The sequence below is a fragment of the Indicator indicator genome, chromosome 14 (assembly GCF_027791375.1).
Source record: "Indicator indicator isolate 239-I01 chromosome 14, UM_Iind_1.1, whole genome shotgun sequence".
NCBI classification, from domain to species: Eukaryota; Metazoa; Chordata; class Aves; order Piciformes; family Indicatoridae; genus Indicator; species Indicator indicator.
The window spans coordinates 1,399,756-1,419,147 of NC_072023.1; the positions used below are offsets into that span (position 1 = coordinate 1,399,756).

At 53.2% G+C, this 19,392-nt stretch overlaps 1 protein-coding gene across 1 annotated transcript in view; it reads right to left on the reverse strand.

Annotated features, from left to right (window-relative positions):
- Nucleotides 1-2,286: 2,286 nt before the first annotated feature.
- Nucleotides 2,287-19,392, reverse strand: part of PLEKHG7 (pleckstrin homology and RhoGEF domain containing G7) — a 36,498-nt gene continuing 19,392 nt past the window's right edge. The window contains exons 5-18 of the mRNA XM_054386760.1: nucleotides 19,147-19,274; nucleotides 17,545-17,585; nucleotides 16,009-16,104; nucleotides 14,692-14,832; nucleotides 14,094-14,189; nucleotides 12,793-12,888; nucleotides 11,551-11,664; nucleotides 10,722-10,896; nucleotides 7,167-7,282; nucleotides 5,484-5,577; nucleotides 4,778-4,857; nucleotides 3,715-3,874; nucleotides 2,691-2,788; nucleotides 2,287-2,397 (exon numbers count right to left, since the gene is read on the reverse strand). Coding sequence (XP_054242735.1) covers nucleotides 2,287-2,397; nucleotides 2,691-2,788; nucleotides 3,715-3,874; nucleotides 4,778-4,857; nucleotides 5,484-5,577; nucleotides 7,167-7,282; nucleotides 10,722-10,896; nucleotides 11,551-11,664; nucleotides 12,793-12,888; nucleotides 14,094-14,189; nucleotides 14,692-14,832; nucleotides 16,009-16,104; nucleotides 17,545-17,585; nucleotides 19,147-19,274 — 1,546 coding nt within the window. The remainder of the gene's footprint in view (nucleotides 2,398-2,690; nucleotides 2,789-3,714; nucleotides 3,875-4,777; nucleotides 4,858-5,483; nucleotides 5,578-7,166; nucleotides 7,283-10,721; nucleotides 10,897-11,550; nucleotides 11,665-12,792; nucleotides 12,889-14,093; nucleotides 14,190-14,691; nucleotides 14,833-16,008; nucleotides 16,105-17,544; nucleotides 17,586-19,146; nucleotides 19,275-19,392) is intronic.

A 19,392-nucleotide genomic window follows, 5' to 3' on the forward strand; every position in this document is an offset into this window, starting at 1 on the left:
TGTTGCATTGCACAGTTTGTGTGTGGCAGAGAGGAGAGGGAGTGTGAGCAAAGGGGGAGAGAGGGTGGAGCTGGCAGTGCAGGGCACAGCTTTCCACCCTGGCTGCTTTGCTTGCACTTTGACACCTTGGCTTGATGGATTTTAGGACTCCAGAAACTCTTTGATGTGGGGTTCAAAAAGCAAACCAACAGGACTGGTTGTAGCCTGCAGCTCATCTCTTCCTCTGCCCTACCCTGGGAACCCTGAGAGGTCCCTGTGCTTCTAAGGGACATTCAGCCCTTCCCTCCCAGGTATCCTCCTAAGAAGAAGTCTTTTTGGAGGCTACTGCAGTTTAGTTGATGTTTTCTTCTGTCCCACCCTTCAGCTTTTGGTGGGAGAAGCTGAACTCCAAACAAACCTCAGCTTTCCAGTGCTCCATCTGAGCCCTGCTACTGGAGGGGCTTCAGGTTAGTACCAGGATTGATTCTGCTCAGAATGGTGCTGGGAATCTCCTGCTGCTGGCTTGGTAACAAGTGACAATGGCAAATACAGAGTCATGCCTGAAAGCTTGGAGTGACAGCTCAGCTCTATAAAGGAGGGGCCATTTATCTGTCTTTAGATAATTATTCATATTTAATTTGCTGTACTTGCAGCAGAGATTTTTCATCAACCTCATGGAGTCCAGAATTCTTTTGTTGTGATTTTATTGACACCTGTTGGTTCTTTCTTGCCTCTCTCTGGCCTTCCTCCGTGTCTCTGACCTTCCTTCCTAATTTTTCTTCCTGCCTCTACTTCTCTTTCCTCTTTCTAAGCTTCCTTCCTCTTTTTATTTTTTCTTCCTGTCTCTCTCTGATCTTCCTTTTTGTTTTGTCTGGCATTTCCAGACCATTATGGTTATTTCTTCCAAGAGGAGGTTTTGCCTTCTGCTATTTGGAGCCCCTTTGTTTTACCTGCCCTAGTTCAGGCAGTTTGCTTTAGGTGGGAACATGAGAGGCTGGAACAGGGAGGTTGTGGATGCCCAATCCTTGGAGGTGTTCAAGGCCAGGCTGGATGAGGCCTTGAGCAACCTGGGCTGGTGGGAGGTGTCCCTGCCCATGGCAGGGGTTTGGAACTGGATGAGCTTTGAGGTCCCTTCCAACCCAACCCATTCTATGGATCTATGAAGCTATGTGGAAGCTTGAGGGGAGAACTCTGCAGTGACAAAGAAGAGGCAGGAGCTCAAGTGGGGTTGGTTTTAATTCAGCTTCTGGGGCTGCCTCTGTGTGAGCAGAGTGCCCTCACTCAGCTGGCTTTTGAAGGGGGGTGGTTGATTGACACAGGGCTGGAGCTCCTCAGCTCCAGGGCCAAGACAGGTCCAGGCTTACAGCAGCAGCTGCTCCAGGGGAGGGGACTGCTCTGCAGGCACACAGCTGCAGCAGGAGGAGCTGTTAAAAGCTGGAGGAGCAGGAGCACTCTCAAACTGGCTCACAGAGGCAGAGCCTGAAGTTCCTGTTTGCTTGCAGGAGCCTGCTTTGGGTTGGTTTCTTTCACATTGGAGTTCAGGTCTCTCCAGTTCTGTTTTTCCCAGTGCTTGTGTTTCCTGCTTTGTGCTCATGTGGTTGTGCCTTATGGTGGGAAAGAGTTGAGGCTGTTCCTCAACTGGAAGGCAGCTGTGGATGGGGCTGAGGAGATGACACCATGCAGCAACCAGTTCTGTACAGACCCTGGGAAAATGTTACTGAGATGTCTTTTTTTTTTTTGCTTTGTTTGTTTTCTAACCTGTCAAAGGAGTGATTCATGACAATAAAAGCAAATCATGAGACCTTTCTACAGCCCAATTCTGTTATTCAACACCACCTGGATGCCTTTGGAAAGGGGAGAGGGATCAGTTTGCAAATGCACTGCTGAGAAGTCCCCAGCACAAGGAGGTCAGAGAACTGTTGGAGCAGATCCAGAGGAGGCCATGAAGTGAGCAGAGGGCTGGAGAACCTCCCCTCTGGGGACAGGCTGGGAGAGTTGGGGCTGTTCAGCTTGGCCCTGAAGGCTCCAGGGAGACCTTAGAGCAGCCTTCCAGTACGTGAAGGGGGCTGCAGGAGAGCTGAGGACCTCTCCACGTTGGTCTCAAGGTACAGTGAGGTGCTGGTGAGGCTCCAGAGGTGGAAGCAGGAGGGTGTCACACACTGTGCAGCTGAGCTTGGTCACAGCCCCTGGGCACATCAAGAACTCACTTCTGTCAAGTCAGCTTCAACAGCACAGAGCATGCTGGCACAAGGAACTGCTGTACCACCACCAGAGTTGTCTCCCTGGCTCTGCTGGTGCTCTGCTGCATCACTGAGAGCTGGAGGATTCAGCTGGGAAGCAGAAAGCAGAACTTTTCTTGGTTTCATGGTGTGTGGTGTAGTTGGAGATGGCAGTTTCTATCTGTGACATCCATGTTCTCTGTAACAAAAACACTGCTTTGTAAGCCAAGGCCCCAGAGGAGTCTGAGGAGCTCAGATGTGTGAGGACACAGACCACAGCCCAGGGCTTCTTAGCCTTTCTTCAGGCTTGAGCTCATAATTCCCGAAGAGAACATCAAGCACCTTGGAATGGGTTGGAGTGGAAGGGACCTCAAAGGTCATCCACCCCCCTGCCATGGGCAGGGACACCTCCCACCAGCCCTGGCTGCTCAAGGCCTCATCCAGGCTGGCCCTGTACACCTCCAGGAGGATAATAAAAAGTTTGCCACATACCTTGGCAGCCTCTGTCTGGGCCTGCAGCAGGAAGACTGCGATGCTCTGGCAGTATCTGTTCTGCTGCTGCACCAGGAAGGCATTGCGCAGGCTGAAGACTGCAGGGACAGGAGAAGGACATCAGCTCCCCCCTTCCAGCCCAGGCTGCCTGACTGTGACAATGGCAGGGCTTGGAAGGGACCTCTTGGAAGGAACCAGTCCAACCCCCCTGCCAGAGCAGGGCACACAGGAACAAATCCAGGTGGGGTTGGAAAGTCTGCAGAGCAGGAGGCTCCACAACCTCTCTGGGCAGCCTGCTCCAGGGCTCCAGCACCCTCACACCAAAAGTTTCTCCTCACATTGAAGTGGAAGCTCCTGGGTTCCAGTTTGTGTCCATTGGCCCTTGTCCTATCACAGTACACAAGTGAAGGGAGCCTGGCCCCTTCTTGCCCCCCACCCCTCAGCTAGTGATAGACATTGCTCAGATCCCCTCTCAGCCTTCTCTTCTCCAGGCTGAACACCCCCAGGGCTCTCAGCCTTTCCTCATCACACAGAGGTTGCAGTCCCTTCAACATCCTCACAGCCTCTGTTGGGCTCTCTCCAGTACTTCCCTGTCCCTCTTGACTTGAGGAACCCAAAACTGGACACAATACTCCAGCTGGGGCCTCATTAGTGCAGAGTAGAGGGCAGGGAGGACAACCTCCCACACCTTGCTGGCCTTACTCTCAATGCACCTCAGGATCCCCTTGGCCTTCTTGGTCACAGGGGCCCTTTGCTGTCCCATGGAGAACTTCTTGTCCACCAGGACTCCAAAGTCCCTCTCCATGGAGCTGCTTTCCAGCAGAGCAAAGGGGCCATGGAGGTGGTGTCTGTGTGAGCAGGTCCTGCCCTGCAGCAGGAGCAGAGCTGTGAATCCAGACAGAGCTGAGGCTCTGCATACAGGCATCTGGGGGTGGTTAGAGAGCAAACAGCAGCTTCCCTTTGTGCTGCCATGCACACAAAGCTCTGAGGTGGCATTCATGGAGCTGTTCAGGTGGTCACCTACCTGCAACCTGGACAGGGTCCACGTTCTTCAGGATCAGTCTGTCCAGAGGGATGGGCTGGTCCAGCACTGTGCAGAAACCACCCTCCCTTCTGAGGGACTGCAGCTCAGGGGGCAAGGAAGGACACACAGGCAGCAAGCCAGCATCTGAGCCCCCAGACTTCTGGGAATAGGGAGGGAGGATGGTGAGGGGAGAGGGGGAGGTTGGTTAGGTGGTCCTCTGCCCTCTGCTCCTGAAGTCCAGGCACTAACCAGCCCTGTGTTGCCTCTTCTCAAAGGTTCTTGGCTTAACTGCCTGAGGAACCTCAGAAAAGCTCATTGGGACCTGGAGTGCTGCAAGGCCACACCTGGCATGAGGAAACCATGAGAGAAACAACTGCACAGGCAGCAAAGAATCAGTCTGAGGTGGTCAAAGGTCTTCCTTTCCCTTCCTTCCCCCTCACCTTTTAGCAGCAGGACCTTTTCCCTATCCCTTGGTACTGTGGTTCCCCATTTCCCCTTGCAGAGAACCATAGAATCGTTTGGGTTGGAAGTGACCTCTAAGATCATCCAGACCAGCCATCAACCCAGCACCACCATGGCAACTAAACCATGGCCCCAGGTGCCATGGCCACAGGGTTCTGAGCACCTCCAGGGATGGGGACTCCACCACCTCCCTGGGCAGCCTGTGCCAATCCCTGACCTAGCCCTCCCCTGGCACAGTTTCAGGCCATTTCCTCTCCTTCTATCACCTGAGACTAGGGAGCAGAGCCCAACCCCTACCCCACTGCAGCCTCCTCAGGGAGCTATAGAGAGCCATGAGGTCTCCCCTGAGATTTAGGGACCCAGCACATCAGAACAGCAGCAGGAAAACATCAAGGCCTTGCAAATTCTGCCTGCCAGAACTCCTGCAGCCTATCAGCAGGGTTTTGAGTCAGTGATTTGCTGTTAGTATGAAGGAATCCCACTTGTCCTTCATGCCAATGCTTGTACTTTTAGATTACTTTCCCAAAGTGCACTCACAAAACATTAACCAAGCTAAAATCCCTTCACAACCACAGCCATGGACACCCCTGCCCAGCATTACCTTCTTGCTACGTTTGATCTTGGTAATCAGTAGGAAATCATCAAACAGGAAGAGGTAGACATCAAGGAGCCTTGTGCTTTCTGCAGAGGAAGAACAACAGCAGCAGCAAAATCCCTCATTTGGTGAGGTGATGCTTTCAAGGAGCTGCTGCTTCTCAGCTGAAGCATGGCCATGAGTCACTTCCCCTTACCAAGGTATCAGAGGAGTGTGGCTTCCAGCAGAGCCTCCAGCTGCTCCTCTCCCAGCCTGCAACCCTCAGATGCAGCACTTCAAAAATCCACACAATCAGAGAACTCTTTGGGTTGGAAAAGACCTCTGAAGTCACTGAGTCCAACCAGCAGCCCAACACCACCATGGCTGCCAGACCACATCCTGAAGTGCCATGGCCACAGGTTCTGCAGGCAGCAGGGACATCTCCAGGGCCACATCAAGTCTGATCCCCTCTCTCCATCTCTGAGAATGGGCACTGGCAGCCAGTGCCCATTCTTGCCCTGCTGCCACATTCTCCAGTGCTGAGGAGCTCCCAGCTGTGGCAGCACAACCATGGAGGTTCTCAGGCTCTCCCTGACAAGCTGAACATCTGCTTGGTATCCCCTCCCTCACCTGCCCAAACATTGCTGGAGAACACATCCTTGACCTGCCCTGGACAAAAAAAGATGATCCTGTTGAGCTCAATTCCTTTCAGCAGGATATTTAGGGATGTTACCTGCCAGTGTCAGCCTCCCTTCATGGAGGAGAAGTCTATTTGCTGATGACAGGATGGTCTCACTGCTGTTTTCTCTTAAGCTTTGCTTCAAACACTTGACCCAAAAAGAAAACAAACAAAAAAAAAAAAAAAAGAGAGAGAAAGAGAAAGAGAGAGAATGGGAGGCCTGGCAACAGCTGGAGATGAGCTGGGAGGCAAGCAGCAGGTAAATGAACTCCACACATCTGTGCTCTTATCTCAGTGTAAGTACACAGCTGGTAAGTGAGCATGGCTGGGACTCTGCCAGAGTCTGAATCACAGAATGCATTGGGTTGGAAGGGATCCTCCAAGGGCATCTTGTCCAACCTCCTGCAGGCAGCAGGGACAGCTCCAGCTAGAGCAGGCTGCTCAGGGACACATCCAGGCTGATCCTGAATGTCTGCAGGGATGGAGCCTCCATCACCTCCCTGGGCAGCCTGTTCCAGTGTCTCCCCACCCTCACTGTGCAGAACTCCCTCCTGATGTCCAACCTAACCCTGCCCTGCTCCAGTTTCAAACCATTGCCTCTCATCCTAAACTCACAGCCCCTCCTGAACAGTCCCTCCCCAGCCTGCCTGGAGGTCCCCTTCAGATGCTGAAATGCAGCTCTAGGGTCTCCCTGGAGCCTTCTCTTCTCTAGGCTGAGCAGCCCCAACTCTCCCAGCCTGTGAGAAGGCAGTGATGCCATCACAGCCTCTAAGCAGCTGCTGACCCTGCACCTACCCCACATCAGCCTGCCCTCTACAAGCAAAACCCTGCAGAGCTCTCCCAGACCACACAATGCTGCTCTCTTGGATGCCAGCTGCGAGCAACCCCTGCTGCCACCCAACACCCTGCTGCCCTCCCACCCCCTGCTGCCACCCAACACCCTGCTGCCCTCCTACCCCCTGCTGCCACCCAACACCCTGCTGCCCTCCCACCCCCCGCTGCCACCCAACACCCTGCTGCCCTCCCACCCCCTGCTGCCACCCAACACCCTGCTGCCCTCACCACCCCTGCTGCCCACCCACACCCTGCTGCCCTCACACACCCCTGCTGCCCACACACACCCTGCTGCCCTCCTACCCCCTGCTGCCACCCAACACCCTGCTGCCCTCCCACCCCTGCTGCCCACCCAACACCCTGCTGCCCTCCACACCCCTGCTGCCACCCAACACCCTGCTGCCCTCCCACACCCTGCTGCCCACACCACCCCTGCTGCCCACCCACCCCTGCTGCCCACCCACACCCTGCTGCCACACACACCCCTGCTGCCCACCCACCCCTGCTGCCACCCACACCCTGCTGCCCACCACACCCCTGCTGCCCACACCACCCCTGCTGCCCACACCCCTGCCCACACCCCTGCTGCCCACACCACCCCTGCTGCCACACACACCCCTGCTGCCCTCCCACACCCTGCTGCCACCCACACCCTGCTGCCCTCCCACCCCCTGCTGCCATCCAACATCCTAATGGCTGCCCTCCCACACCCTGCTGCCACCCAACACCCTGCTGCCCTCCCACCCCCTGCTGCCCTCCCACAGCCTGCATGCTCAGCTGCAGTGTTTGCAGCTCAGTCTGCTCTGCTCAGTAAATAGCAAGAGGCAAGCAGCCAACTTTAGAGCCAGGCAGAGAGGGCCCTAACCCTTCCTGAGGGGAGAATGTCCTCACTCCCACACTTACCTCTGGCACAAAGAATCTCTTGTCCCGATCCCAGACCTGTGGCCAGACTATAACCTCTTGCAGCTGCCTGAACTTCTGGAAGTTGTCCAACCACTTGACTTTACCTTCCAGGTCCCCTGAAACGTGTGACCCATCAGTGACTGCCAAGCTCAAAACATCAGAGACTGCCCAGGCTGGTTGGAGAAGATGCTGACTATTGATTTTTCCTCCAGTGCAGCCAAAGCACTTCCCACCTGAAGCCCCAGATGAAAGCTTTGCCTCATTGTTGAAAGGACTTAAAAGAGTCCTCTCAGGTCAGGAGAGGCAGGACTGGAAAGCACACATTGAACCATGCTGAAATTCAGTGCTGAATGAAGAGGTTGTGTTTACTCAGCAGTCTGGGGAGCAGAATCAGCTCAAACTCAAACTGTAATCATCACAAGTTCTGCCTTTCCAAAGTGGCTTGGGGAGAGAGAGAGAGAGGAGAGAAATCCTTCTGCTGTTAAACACCCTGATCAAAAGACTTTTGAAATGAAGGGGAATTCATGCTGAGGGGAGTGATGCCAGAACTGTCTCAGCTATCTACCTGGGGACTAAATCTTTGCTGGTTCAGAGCCATCAGAGGGAGAGGTTGAATGGACCTACATCCTAAATTCCAAGTGTTTGTATTGAGGGACATGGCAGATCACGGAATGCCAGGTGGGAAGGGACCCCAAGGATCATCTGCTCCAACCTTGCCAGGTGATGGTGTAGCTGAAAGGAGCTGGCCCAGCACCCTGCCAAGCTGAGTCTTCAAACTGCCCAATGGAGGGGACTCCACCACTGCCCTTGGGAGATGATTCCAGTGTCTGACTGTGCTTATGGGAAACATTTTCTTCTGGAGTCCAATGGGAATCTCCTCAACAGTAACTTGTCCCCATCACCTCTTGTCTTCTCCATAGGAGTCCTTGTGAAAAGGGAGTCTCCATGCTCCTGGGAGCCACCCTTGATGTGCTGCTCCATGGTGATGAGGTCTCCCTGAGCCTTCCCTGCTCAGGTCTCAGCCAGGCAGACTCCTGCACACCAGAAGGGCCTTGCTGGGACCATGACTGTTCCTCACGTTGCTGATTCTCTGATCAACAACTGCAGGCAGATCTTTGTCAGGCATTAGTCACCTCTCTGGCTGATCCTTGGTTTCCATGGCCCTGAAGTGTCCTCACTCTGAAGGCCCTGCTTCTTTGCCAGCAACATTCCCCAGCCATCCCATGGGCTTCTGGGGCCATATTTTAAACTGCTGTCCTCCCAGCAGAATTCCCTGGACCAGTGACACAAACCCATCTTATTTTCTTGTGGGACTTGCTCTGTCCCCCAAGGTGTGCTCCTTCTGTGGCCAGCTCCTCCCAAGATTTGGCAAGGAGAGAGAGTCTCTCTCTTTGTGTGGCAATTCTGCCCCTGGAGTATTTACCCAAGAGAAAGGCTCCAGCTGCATCCCTCCCTGGAAGAGGTTAACTCTCTGCCTCACCTCCCAAGGAGGGGTTGGAACCTCCTTCCTCCTGCAGAGCAGGGAGAAGGATGATGGCAGAGAGGGAGCCACCAAGCTGAGAGGCTCAAGGCTCTGGTGTGCTGCTGGGGAGTGCTGCCTGGCACCTCCCCTGCCAAGCCTGGCAGGCTGAGTGTCTCCTCTTTGACTTCAGTGGGGGCTGCAGGAGGCTTTGGGGGTATAAACCTCTCTGCTGCTGTTCTGGTGGGCCACAAGGCACTCAGAGATGCATTCAGAGCTTCCTGAACCAGCCTCACCTGGGAACTTATTTAGAATGAATAAATTCTTTGCTTAAAATGCAGGGGGAGGAGAACATTTCTGGACCAACTTCTCCTTTTTGCACAGTAGCTGGAGAAAATCTGTAGCTGGGAGAGGTCTTCAGCTGCTCCACAGTGAGACTCTGAAAGGTCACTGACATAAGATTCCCTTTGTGAGGGCATTTTTATCCTATTAAGGATTAGCCCCAACAAATCCTCCCCAGACATAAATCCAACTCTAAGGCTTCTTTGTTTGAGACCTTTCCCTATTTTTTTCCTGATCTGGGATCTGCTCTTAATTGTTTTGCATCTCACTGCAGGGGGCTCAGAGCAAAGACAAGCAGCTCACTGATCTGGGAGTCCTGTGACCTGGCTCAGGGGGGCTTGGACATCACAAGGGTGGCACCAAAGCATTTCCTACAGCATGAAGGAGGGCTGAGGATTGTGGAAAGGCTTTCAAGGCCTCATCCTGCCTCTGCAGGGCCACCAGAGCCAGCCACACTCAGAGGGCAGGCAGCAAAAGGCCACAATTTGCTGTCAGTTGCTCACTTCGACTTTTACCCTTTGCCACTGTGGGAGTTTTAGGCTGTGCCTAGAAAATTTTCCACAGATCTTGAACAGAAAGTGCTAGAAGGTAAAAAATTTTCCTTTTTGCATCCAATGGCAGCTTAATGATAAGGTCTAAATCATCCCATAGGTTGGTAGACCAACTCTCCCTCTTTTTGGCTTCCTTGGCTCTGGCAGATGCCAGCTGGTTGCTTTTGCTTAGTTGTTGCTGTCCTTGGCTGTGTTCTTTGTTGTGCTTAAGTATTGACAGCAACTCTCTGCTCTTCCCTCTTACTTCGTACAGGGGGCGAGGGAGCAGGGAGGGGAAAGCTATTGGTAACCTCTTGGTTTTCACAGAGTCACAGCATGCCAGGGGCTGGAAGGGACCTCCAAAGCTCATCCAGTCCAACCCCTGCCAGAGCAGGAGCACCTAGGGCAGATCACACAGGAACTCATCCAGGCAGGTCTTGAATATCTCCAGAGAGGGAGACTCCACCACCCTCCTGGGCATCCTCTTCCAGGGTTCTGTCACCCTCACAGGGAAAAAATTCTTCCTCCTGTTTCCATGGAACTTCCTATGGCTCAGCTTCCACCACTGCCCCTTGTGCTGGCATTGGGCATCCCCCAGCAGAGCCTGGCTCCAGCCTCTGGCACTCACCCTGCACATCTTTATCCCCAGCAATGAGGTCACCTCTCAGGCTCCTCCTCTCCAAGCCACAGAGCCCTCAGCTCCCTCAGGCTCTCCTCATCAGGAAGATCTTCCACTGCCTGCAGCATCTTTGTGGCTCTGGGCTGGACTCTCTCAAGCAGTTCCCTGAGGTCCTTCTCGAGCTGAGAGGCCCAGAACTGGGCACAATCCTCCAGATGTGGCTTCAGCAGGGCAGAGTAGAAGGGGAGGAGAACCTCTCTGACCTACTCACCCTTCTAACCCACCCCAGAATGCCATTGGCCTTCTTGGCCACGAGAGCACATTGCTGGCTCAGGGTCAACCTCCCATCCCCCAGAGGTCCTTTTCCCCTTCACTACTCTCCAGGGGGGGGTCTTGTGCTGTTTTTAAATTGCAAACAGCTGTAAATATTGTCTGGTTTGTACCTCTGTACCTCTTGTCTGGTTTGTGCCTATCCAGTGCATTCCACATTTCCAGACTGCAGCTGTGCTTGTCAACAGAGCTTCAGTTGTTTTCCAGCTCAGCTGGTCTGGCAGTTTTATGTTGGAGGGGGGGGTTAGGAATTTCAACCCACCATGGCTACTTACTGATAGACTTTTCCACCTTCTCCTTAAGGGACTGGAGAAGAGCTCTCTCAGCTTGGTCAGTGCTCCTCTGGCAGATGTTGTTGAGCAGCAGGGGGTAGCGAGTCAGGCGCTGCAAAGGGGCAACCAGCAGCTCGGGCAGGTGCAGCCTCTTGCACTGCTGGTTCTGCTCACACCACTGCTGAACACAAGGCAAAAAACTGCCTCAGGCCTGGCAGGGAGGCAGCAAACAGTTTTGTGCATCACCAGCTGAGTGCAGTTGAACAGGGACCAGGGAGGGATGGACTTGTCAAGCAGTGAAAAGCTTTCTGCAGGGGGAATCTTGTGGCCCTGCCAGATGCACTTTCTGCCCTGCTGCCTCCCACTTAGAATCACAGAACTGTCAGGGATGGAAGGGACTTCAAGGATCATCCAGTTCATGGGCAGGGATACCTCCCTCCCACCAGCCCAGGTTGCTCAGAGCCACATCCAGGCTGGCTGCAAAAACTTCCAGGGCTGAGGCTGCCACCTCCTCCCCAGGTGCTGTGGCCATGCCAGCAGACCAAGCAGTGCTCTGATGCAGCTGGCACTGGGATAGTTTCAGCAGAACAGCATCACAGAATGCAGCAGGTTGCAAGGGACCCTCAAGGCTCATCTTGTCCAACCCCCCTGCAGTGAGTAGGGACACCTCCAGCTAGGGCAGGCTGCACAGAGCCAATCAAGCTTGACCCTGAAATGACCTTGCCCAGCACCCTGTCAAGCTGAGGCTTCTAACTGAGCAGTGGAGGGGAGATGATTACAACTCCTGTCATAAGGCATGAAGACAACAACAACATCAAGATCATCACTTTACCTTCAGGTAGAGGCCAAAATCTTCTCTCTGTCTCAGGTTTTCCAAGTAGAAGACAGCAGAGGTGTAATTAAGGCAATAAATCTGATGTGTCTGGCAGAGGTCACCCTGGAAGAACTGCAGAAAAGACTTGAAAACTGATCTAGAAGGGGAAATGTCATCACAAAGGGTGGGGGAACAGCTTTGGCTTTGTAACAAAGATTTTACCTGAGATTTACTCCTACCAGGAAAAAGAGAGGAAGAAGGAAAGGGGGAGTTAAAGTAAATGGCAAGTTAAGAAGTAGTAACAGTGGTAAACTAGTAAAAAAAAACCCACAGCAGGAGCCAAGCAATGCCTGGGAGCACCTCAGCTCTGCACAGCTGCCAAGCATTCCTGGACTTTGTCCTCACCAGCATCACAGAATGCCAGGTTGGAAGGGACCCCAAGGATCATCTGGTCCAAACTTTCTAGGTGATAGTGAAGGTGAAGTGAAGCTGAGTCTGAAATCTGTCCAGGGTAGGGGAATCCGCCACTTGCCTTGGGAGATGGTTCACAGATCACAGAATAGGTTGGGTTGGAAGGGACAGCTCAAAGCTCATCCAGTTCCAACCCCCTGCCATGGGCAGGGACACCTCCCACCAGCCCAGGCTGCTCAAGGCTGTATGAAGCCAGGAAGGCTCTCACCACTCTTCATATCACTTACTAAGGCTGAGGCCCAGTGAGCACAGGAGACCTCATTGCTCTCTACACCTCCCTGAGAGGAGGCTGCAGTGAGGGTTGGGCTCTACTCCCTAGGATCAGCTGATAGAAGGAGACGAACTGGCCTCAAATTGTGCCAGGGGAGGGTTAGCTTGGAGAGGAGGAACAATTTCTTTGCTGCAAGAGTGGTCAGGGCTTGGAAGAGGCTGCCCAGGGAGGTGGTGGAGTCCCCATGCCTGGAGGTGTTCAAGAACTGTGTGGCCATGGCACCTGGGGACACGGTTTGGTGGCCATGGTGGGGCTGGGTTGAAGATTGGACTGGAAGTGCTTAGAGTTTTTCCAGCCAAACCAATTCCATGACTCCCTGGCTCCATAGGTGCACATAAGGATAGCATTACCCCATCCATCTCAAACACACCAATGAGGCAAAAGGAAAACATCCTGCAGAGAGGAGGAACTTGGGGCTGAGACCAGCCTGCCTGGGACTGAGTCTGAACTTCCTCCTGCTATCAGAAATGCTCTTGCTGCAAGCAGCTGCTGATGCTAAGCAGGAATATTTCTGTTACCTTTCTGAGGATGGAGCTGAAATCCAGAGGAGAATCTGATTTCCTCACATGTTCCTTCACAGCTTCAAAGAAGGTTTTTAGAAAGCTCAGACTTATCTAAGGGAGGGGAAAGAAAGTTAAAAAGAGAGAAATTAGCATCAATGATCTCCTGAAGTTTTAAACAACTTTATTTCCTGTCCCTGGGGTCTTCAAAGGCTCCAAGATGAATGCAGTGCTCTGTTTACCATCTTGCCACTGCCAGAATTGCCTTCAGAATTACACCTGGGATGCTTTAATTGGAAGCTAAACCAAATCTACAAATCCACAGATCCATAGAATGGTTTGGGTTGGAAGTGACCTTGAAGATCTACTTCCAACCCCTCCCCAGCCACAGACAGGGACACCTTCCCCTAGACCAGGCTGCTGAAGACCTCATCCCATGTTTTGAAATGCAATTAAAGAGAACAATTGCATGGGGGAAAAAAACAAACAAGGTCATTAAAGTCATGGAGAGCAGCTCCTGCTCCTGCCTTGGATCAATACTTACACAGGAGGCTGCTTAACAGATCAGCATTTATCAGCCTCAATTAACAAGGAAAACACAACCAGAAAATGCATTGAAAAGAATTCCATCAGGATAGGACCAAGGTGCAGGTGAGCTCAAACCTTTCTTGTCACTGAGTGGCACACAGCCTCAGCCCCACTCCCTCCTCTCAGTGAGGGAGGAAGGGATCAGCAATCCCACACCAGCTGAACTCCAGCAGCTGGTTGCATGCATGGAAGGAGCTCACAGACAGCTGCAAGGGGGAACACAGCTCAGAAAGCTCTTCCCTTGGGTCTCCACACAGTGGCACAGCACATCAGGGTTGGAAGGGACCTCCAGAGATCATCCAGTCCAACTCCCCTGCCAAAAAGCAGCATCTCCCAGGGTAGTCCACACAGGAATGCATCCAGGAAAGCCTCCAGAGAAGGAGACTCCACAACCTCTCTGGGCAGCCTGCTCCAGGGCTCCATCACCCTCACACCAAAGAAGTTTCTCCTCATGTTGAGGTGGAATCCTCTATGTAGCTGCTCAGGCACTGAGCAGAGATGATTTGTTTCTGTGTTTGAGCTCCAGCTACTTGTTCCAACCTGGCTGATTCTGTGATACTCTGAAGAGCTTTCCTCCTCTTCTGCCCATGGAAGCTCTCCAGCCTGCAGGAGCACTGACTCTGAATGGCAGCTTGATGCATGCCTTCTCCTCTTCTTTTCTTGGCCTACTTGAGTTCTGCTCTCAGCAAGACTCATTTAGTTACTATTTACTTACTGATCTATCTACTTACTCTGTTTAACTCCTCTAAGTTTGCAAAAAGTCTCCACAGATCCACATCCAAGAGAAATTCATTGCTCTGGAGGTACTTCAGGGTGTCCACAAATATCTTTACAAACAAAACCAAACCCCAGGTTAGTTACCCTCTATGGATGGTTTACAGGATGCTTTGTGTTGGGGCTTGGCTTTTTTTTTTTTTTCCTGAAAAGAGGATGTTTGCACTGAAATTCTCCTGAAGTCATCATTTGAGCTGAGGTGGGGCACAAGATGACACTGAGGAGCTTTATCTGACCTGCAGGGGCTGAGCGATGCCTCTGGGCTGTCTCTGCCATGCAGGCAGCTGTGTCCCTGCAGAAGAGGAGCAGCTGAGACCTCTGCAGGGAGGGAGGGAGGCAGGACCTGTGGGGGGCAGGAGGGAGGGGGGAGGACCTGTGGGGGGCAGGAGGGAGGGCAGGACCTGGGGAGGGCAGGAGGGGCTGTGGGGGGCACTTCAGTCAGTCCCCTGCAGCCACTGGATGCGAGGCTGGAGGTGGCTCTGTGTGTGCCACGCTGCCAGCAGGGCAAAGGCTGCTGCCTTCTGGGTTGGTTTGAGAGGGGAACTCTGCAGTTACCATCTTGAGAACCAGCAGGTGATCCAGGAAGTAATTGCATTCACTTGTGAAGAGCTCCCACACTGCTGCTTCCCTCTGCCCTTCTGCCTGGCTGCTGGGGCACTGCTGCTGGCTCCTCACAAAGTCAGGCCAAGGTTTGCTCTGGGGAGGGGTGAAGCAAGGAGACCACTGACTGGTGAATCAGCTGCTGCAAACCCTGTCAAAAGAATCTGGGATCTGTTTGCCCAGCTCAAGAGCCCCACTGCCAGGCTTAGTGATTCACACCACAGATTTTCTATTGGAAGCTCAAAAATTCACAAAACCTTTTAAAGGAATCTTTAGAACCTGACATTTACTTCCAAACCGTTTCCAACACCAACACACTGGGGTCAGAAGAGACACACTGCTAGGGCAGATTTATGTTTGCAGGATGCTGTGCCAAAAAACCCTAATGGGCAGCTTGCAGATGCTGAGGAATTGGAGCTGTGGAGCTGTGGAGCTGCTCCTGCTGCTGGAAAGCAGGGATAGGTCCCTGTTCTCCAGCTGGTAGGATCAAGGAGCCAAAGGATTAGGTCTTCATAGGTACTGGGATGTTCTGCTTGGTCCTAAAGTGCTCCAAAGCCAGAGACTGACATCAAAGCCAGAGACTGACATCAAAGCCAGGCACTGACAGGAGTCCTCAACAGCAAAGTTGGCAGCAGCCTGCTGTGAGAAGCAAGCCATGGACCCACAGAGCTGTGGGGCTGGAAGAGACCTCAGGGATCATCACATCCAACTGCCAATGGTTGGCTTTGGAGGGGTAACAGTGCTAGGTGTGGGCTGTCTGGATCTCACCTTGCAGCTCAAACTGGGGGGCCCTGGGGGCCAGGAGCTTTGCTTGCCTGGCAGCCAGGCTCTGGTGGCATTTCTGCAGCTACACCTCAGTGCTGGCATGGACTAATGTGTGGCCACCTCTGCATGGCCCCACACCTAAGGCAGCCCCAGGGCTGACCATGCTCCATCTGGCATCTCTGTAAAGCTGAAACTGCTTTCCCCAGGTCTGCAGGCACTGCTGGGAGGGTTCTCTTGATGCTGCACCTCTCTCCTCTGGCAGGTCTGGCAGGGGCAGTCTGGCAGCCTGGCACAGCCCAGCTGGCTGGCAGGGTCCTTGCTAACCTTCTACAACAGTTTCCCCCTTGCTCTTCCATGTCAAACCACAAGTAAGTATCTTATGCTTCTGCATTGATTTGGCAGACAGCTCTCACACCCAGATTGATGCAGTCAAAAAGAGGAACTGGAAAGCAACTCTTTTTTTTTTTGTTTGGTTTGGTTTTGTTCCCTCCAAGACAATTTTGTTACCTTAAAGCATAAAAATTCATCTGTGCTGCAGTCTGTGATCTTGAGGGTTGAGAGGCAGTTTTCCACATCAGATGCTTGCTTCTGTTTGTCTTTGCCCTGTGGAATGACCACAAAAAGTCCCTGATTCATACAATGTTTGCACAGAACCACACAACAGGTGAGGTTGGAAGAGACCTTGGAGATCACCAAGTCCAAGAGCTCACCCAGAGCTCACAGTGCCACCCCTGCTGCTGAGACACTGCCACTGGACCACAGCCCTCAGCACCACAGCCACCTGGCTTTGAAATACCTTCAGGGATGGGGACTCCACCACCTCCCTGGACAGCCTGGGACAGTGCCTGAGAACCCTTGCTGGGAAGACATTTTTCCTCATCTCCAACCTAACCCTCCCCTGGCACAATTCCAGGACAGTTCCTCTCCTTATATCACCTGAGAGTGAGGAGAAGAGCCCAGCCCCTACCTCACTGTAACTGATAGAATGGCTCAGGCTGGAAGGGACCTCAGAGCTCATCTCCTCCAACCTCCCACCATGCCCAGGGACACCTCTCAGCTAGACTCAGCTGCTCAGGGCCTCATCCAGCCTGGCCTTCAACACCCCCAGGCAGGAGGCAGCCACAGCCTCCCTGGGCAGCCTGTGCCAGAGTCTCACCACCCTCCTACTCAAGAACTTCTTCCTCAGCTCCACTCTAACCCTGCTCTGCCTCAGTTTCAAACCATTCCCCCTTGGCCTGGCTCTAGACACCCTCAGCAAAAGTCTCTCTGCAGCCTTCCTGCAGGATCCCTTCAGGTCCTGGCAGGCAGCTCTGAGGTGCCCCTGGAGCCTTCTCCTCTCCAGGCTGCACACCCCCAGCTCCCTCAGCCTGTGCTCACAGCAGAGCTGCTCCAGCCCTTGGATCATCTTTGTGGCCTCCTCTGGACTCTCTCCAGCAGCTCTGTGGCACAGTGATGCTGTACAGCTCCAGTCAGAGAGCTGACCTGCAGGCTCTTGAGGAAATGGTGATGTTCCCTCAGACTCTGGCCTTGGATCATCTCTGGACTCTCTCCAGCAGCTCTGTGTCCTTCTCCTGCTGGGGACAGCAGAACTGGAGGGAGGACTGGAGGTGAGGTCAGAGCAGAGCAGAAACTGCAGGATATGCTGTGGTCAGAGCAGCAATGTGGCCAAGACAGCAAGGTGGCTGACACCTTCTGCCTGCTCTGTTTCTCTGGGGAGCTGTTCTGGCCCTGCTGCCACCCCTGAACACCTCAAGTGAGAGCCTCTGAGGTGCCCACCCTGCTCTGCCACCCTGGGGCCAAGGGCACCTCTCTCCCAGCACCCATGGGGAACAGCACCACTGACTGCCTTCTGATGTGCACCACATGCAGCAGCTCTGGTGGCTGCACTTCTCTGCAGGTCTAAGCAGTCCCAGGATGGGCTGAGACCTCTGAGTTCAGCTCATCTGCTGCCTGCTTTTCTCAAAGGGCAGCAAAAACCTCTCATAGCTGTGGGAGAAGGGCAAGGGTAGTGAAAGGGAAAAAAACCCAGAGTGAAATACTCACAGCTCCTCTTTTGGCAAATGGCCACCTTGGCTTTTTGGACTCTAATGGGTGAGAAAAAAAAAGAGTTAGCAGGAAATAAATAAATAAACAAAAACCCCCAACCTAATAATATTGTATTATCATTATTGCTATTTTTATATATGCTGAGCTTCAGCAGAATATGGATTTTTAATTGGTTGTGTCTTGTTTTGAGATGAAGCCTGATCCACTGTACTCTGCTTGGCTCAGATGGAATGCAGCAGACTTAGAACTCATTCAGCTTGTTGGGTTCCTCCCAGCAAGAGTTATGTCTGTGATGGGATCTTGGATGATGCTAAACACTCCCACTTGCTGCAGGTGATCAGGATGTGATTGTCAGCTGTATAGCTGGGCAAGCACATCACACCTCATGCCAGTTCTGGAAGGTATTAATTGCAATCTCCTCACACCTCAAGCCAGTTCTTGCAGCTATGAACTATTTTGAAGCAAGCATTAGGCTCTGAGTGCTCATTAGAGACTTCTTGGAGCTATGCAGGGACTTAGAACTCCTGGGAATAAACTCTCCTGGGAACTCCTAAGCCTCAGACCTGCCATGGGGCTGGCTCAGTGATGCAGGCTGCAGCTCCTGGTCCTTAGTGGGGCACCAGGCAAGGTGGGGATGTAGATGTAGGAATGGTGAGAGGTGAGGAATGACTTTTTGCAGCAAGAAACCTGTGTCTTCTGTAGGTGGCTCCTGCTCTGAGGGCTGTGTGTGCCTGAGAACCACAGCTGGAACTTTCTCCTCTAGGCTTTTGAAGGCCTTGCTCATTCTTTCTGGGGCCATCTGGCTTGCTTGCTCCCATAAAGCTGGGGGTTGTGACCTTGACTGCTTTGTTGAGCCAATGCTGATCTCTGGTCACCAGCAGCTTCTGGGCTCTGACACACTGCACACAGGAATGAGAGCAGGTAACCTGCAATGGAAATCACTTGCAGGCGCTGGAAGGTGCAGTGAACAACCTCTCTGAGCTGGGTCTGCTGCCCTCATGATCAGAGAGCCACAGGAAAAGGTGGCATGGGCTGCTCTCTTCTCTTCCTTCTGGATTTCCAATCCTGGTCTCTGATTGCAGCTAACCTGTGGAACACAGCAGTGATCCACGTCCTCCCCCACATCTACATCTTGCATTCAACAATAAAATGCAGAGGGGGGAGGGAAACCAAATGAGAGGAGTTTTTAAATGAGTGCTGCAATCCCTTGGGTGTGGGGCGACTGGATGCCCTGTGGAGGCTGTGCTGCCCTGTGCCATTGTTGCACCAATCCTCCCTCCCCATCACAGAATGGTTGGGGTTGGGAGGGACCTCTGGAGCTCATCCAGTCCAACCCCCTACCAGAGCAGGAGTACCCAGGGAAGGTCACCCAGAAGCACAGGCAGATGGGTTTGGAAAGTCTGCAGAGCAGGAGACTCCACAACCCCTCTGGGCAGCCTGCTCCAGGACTCCAGAACCCTCACACCAAAGTTTTTCCTCATGTTGAGCTGGAACCTCCTGGGTTCCAGTTTCTGTCCCCTGCCCCTCATCCTATCACTGAGCACAAGCCCCAGGTTCTTGACAGCCACTCAGACAAGCCAACCCCAGCCTGTGTCTGACCTGCACTCAGCAGGAGGGTGGTGTAGGGCAGGCAGTCCATGGCACCATATGACACCAGGAGGTCTCCAGGGAACACCTCAAGTCCTGGCAGCGTCACCACCAGGGAGCTGCGCCTGCGCTCGCCTGACCTGTGGCATACAGCAACATAACAACAACAGAGGTCCTCCCCCTCCTCTGGTGGCTGCAGAGGGAGGTTCTGAGGTGCTCCTTGCTCAGTCAGGAGGAAATGAGCTAAAATCCCAAATC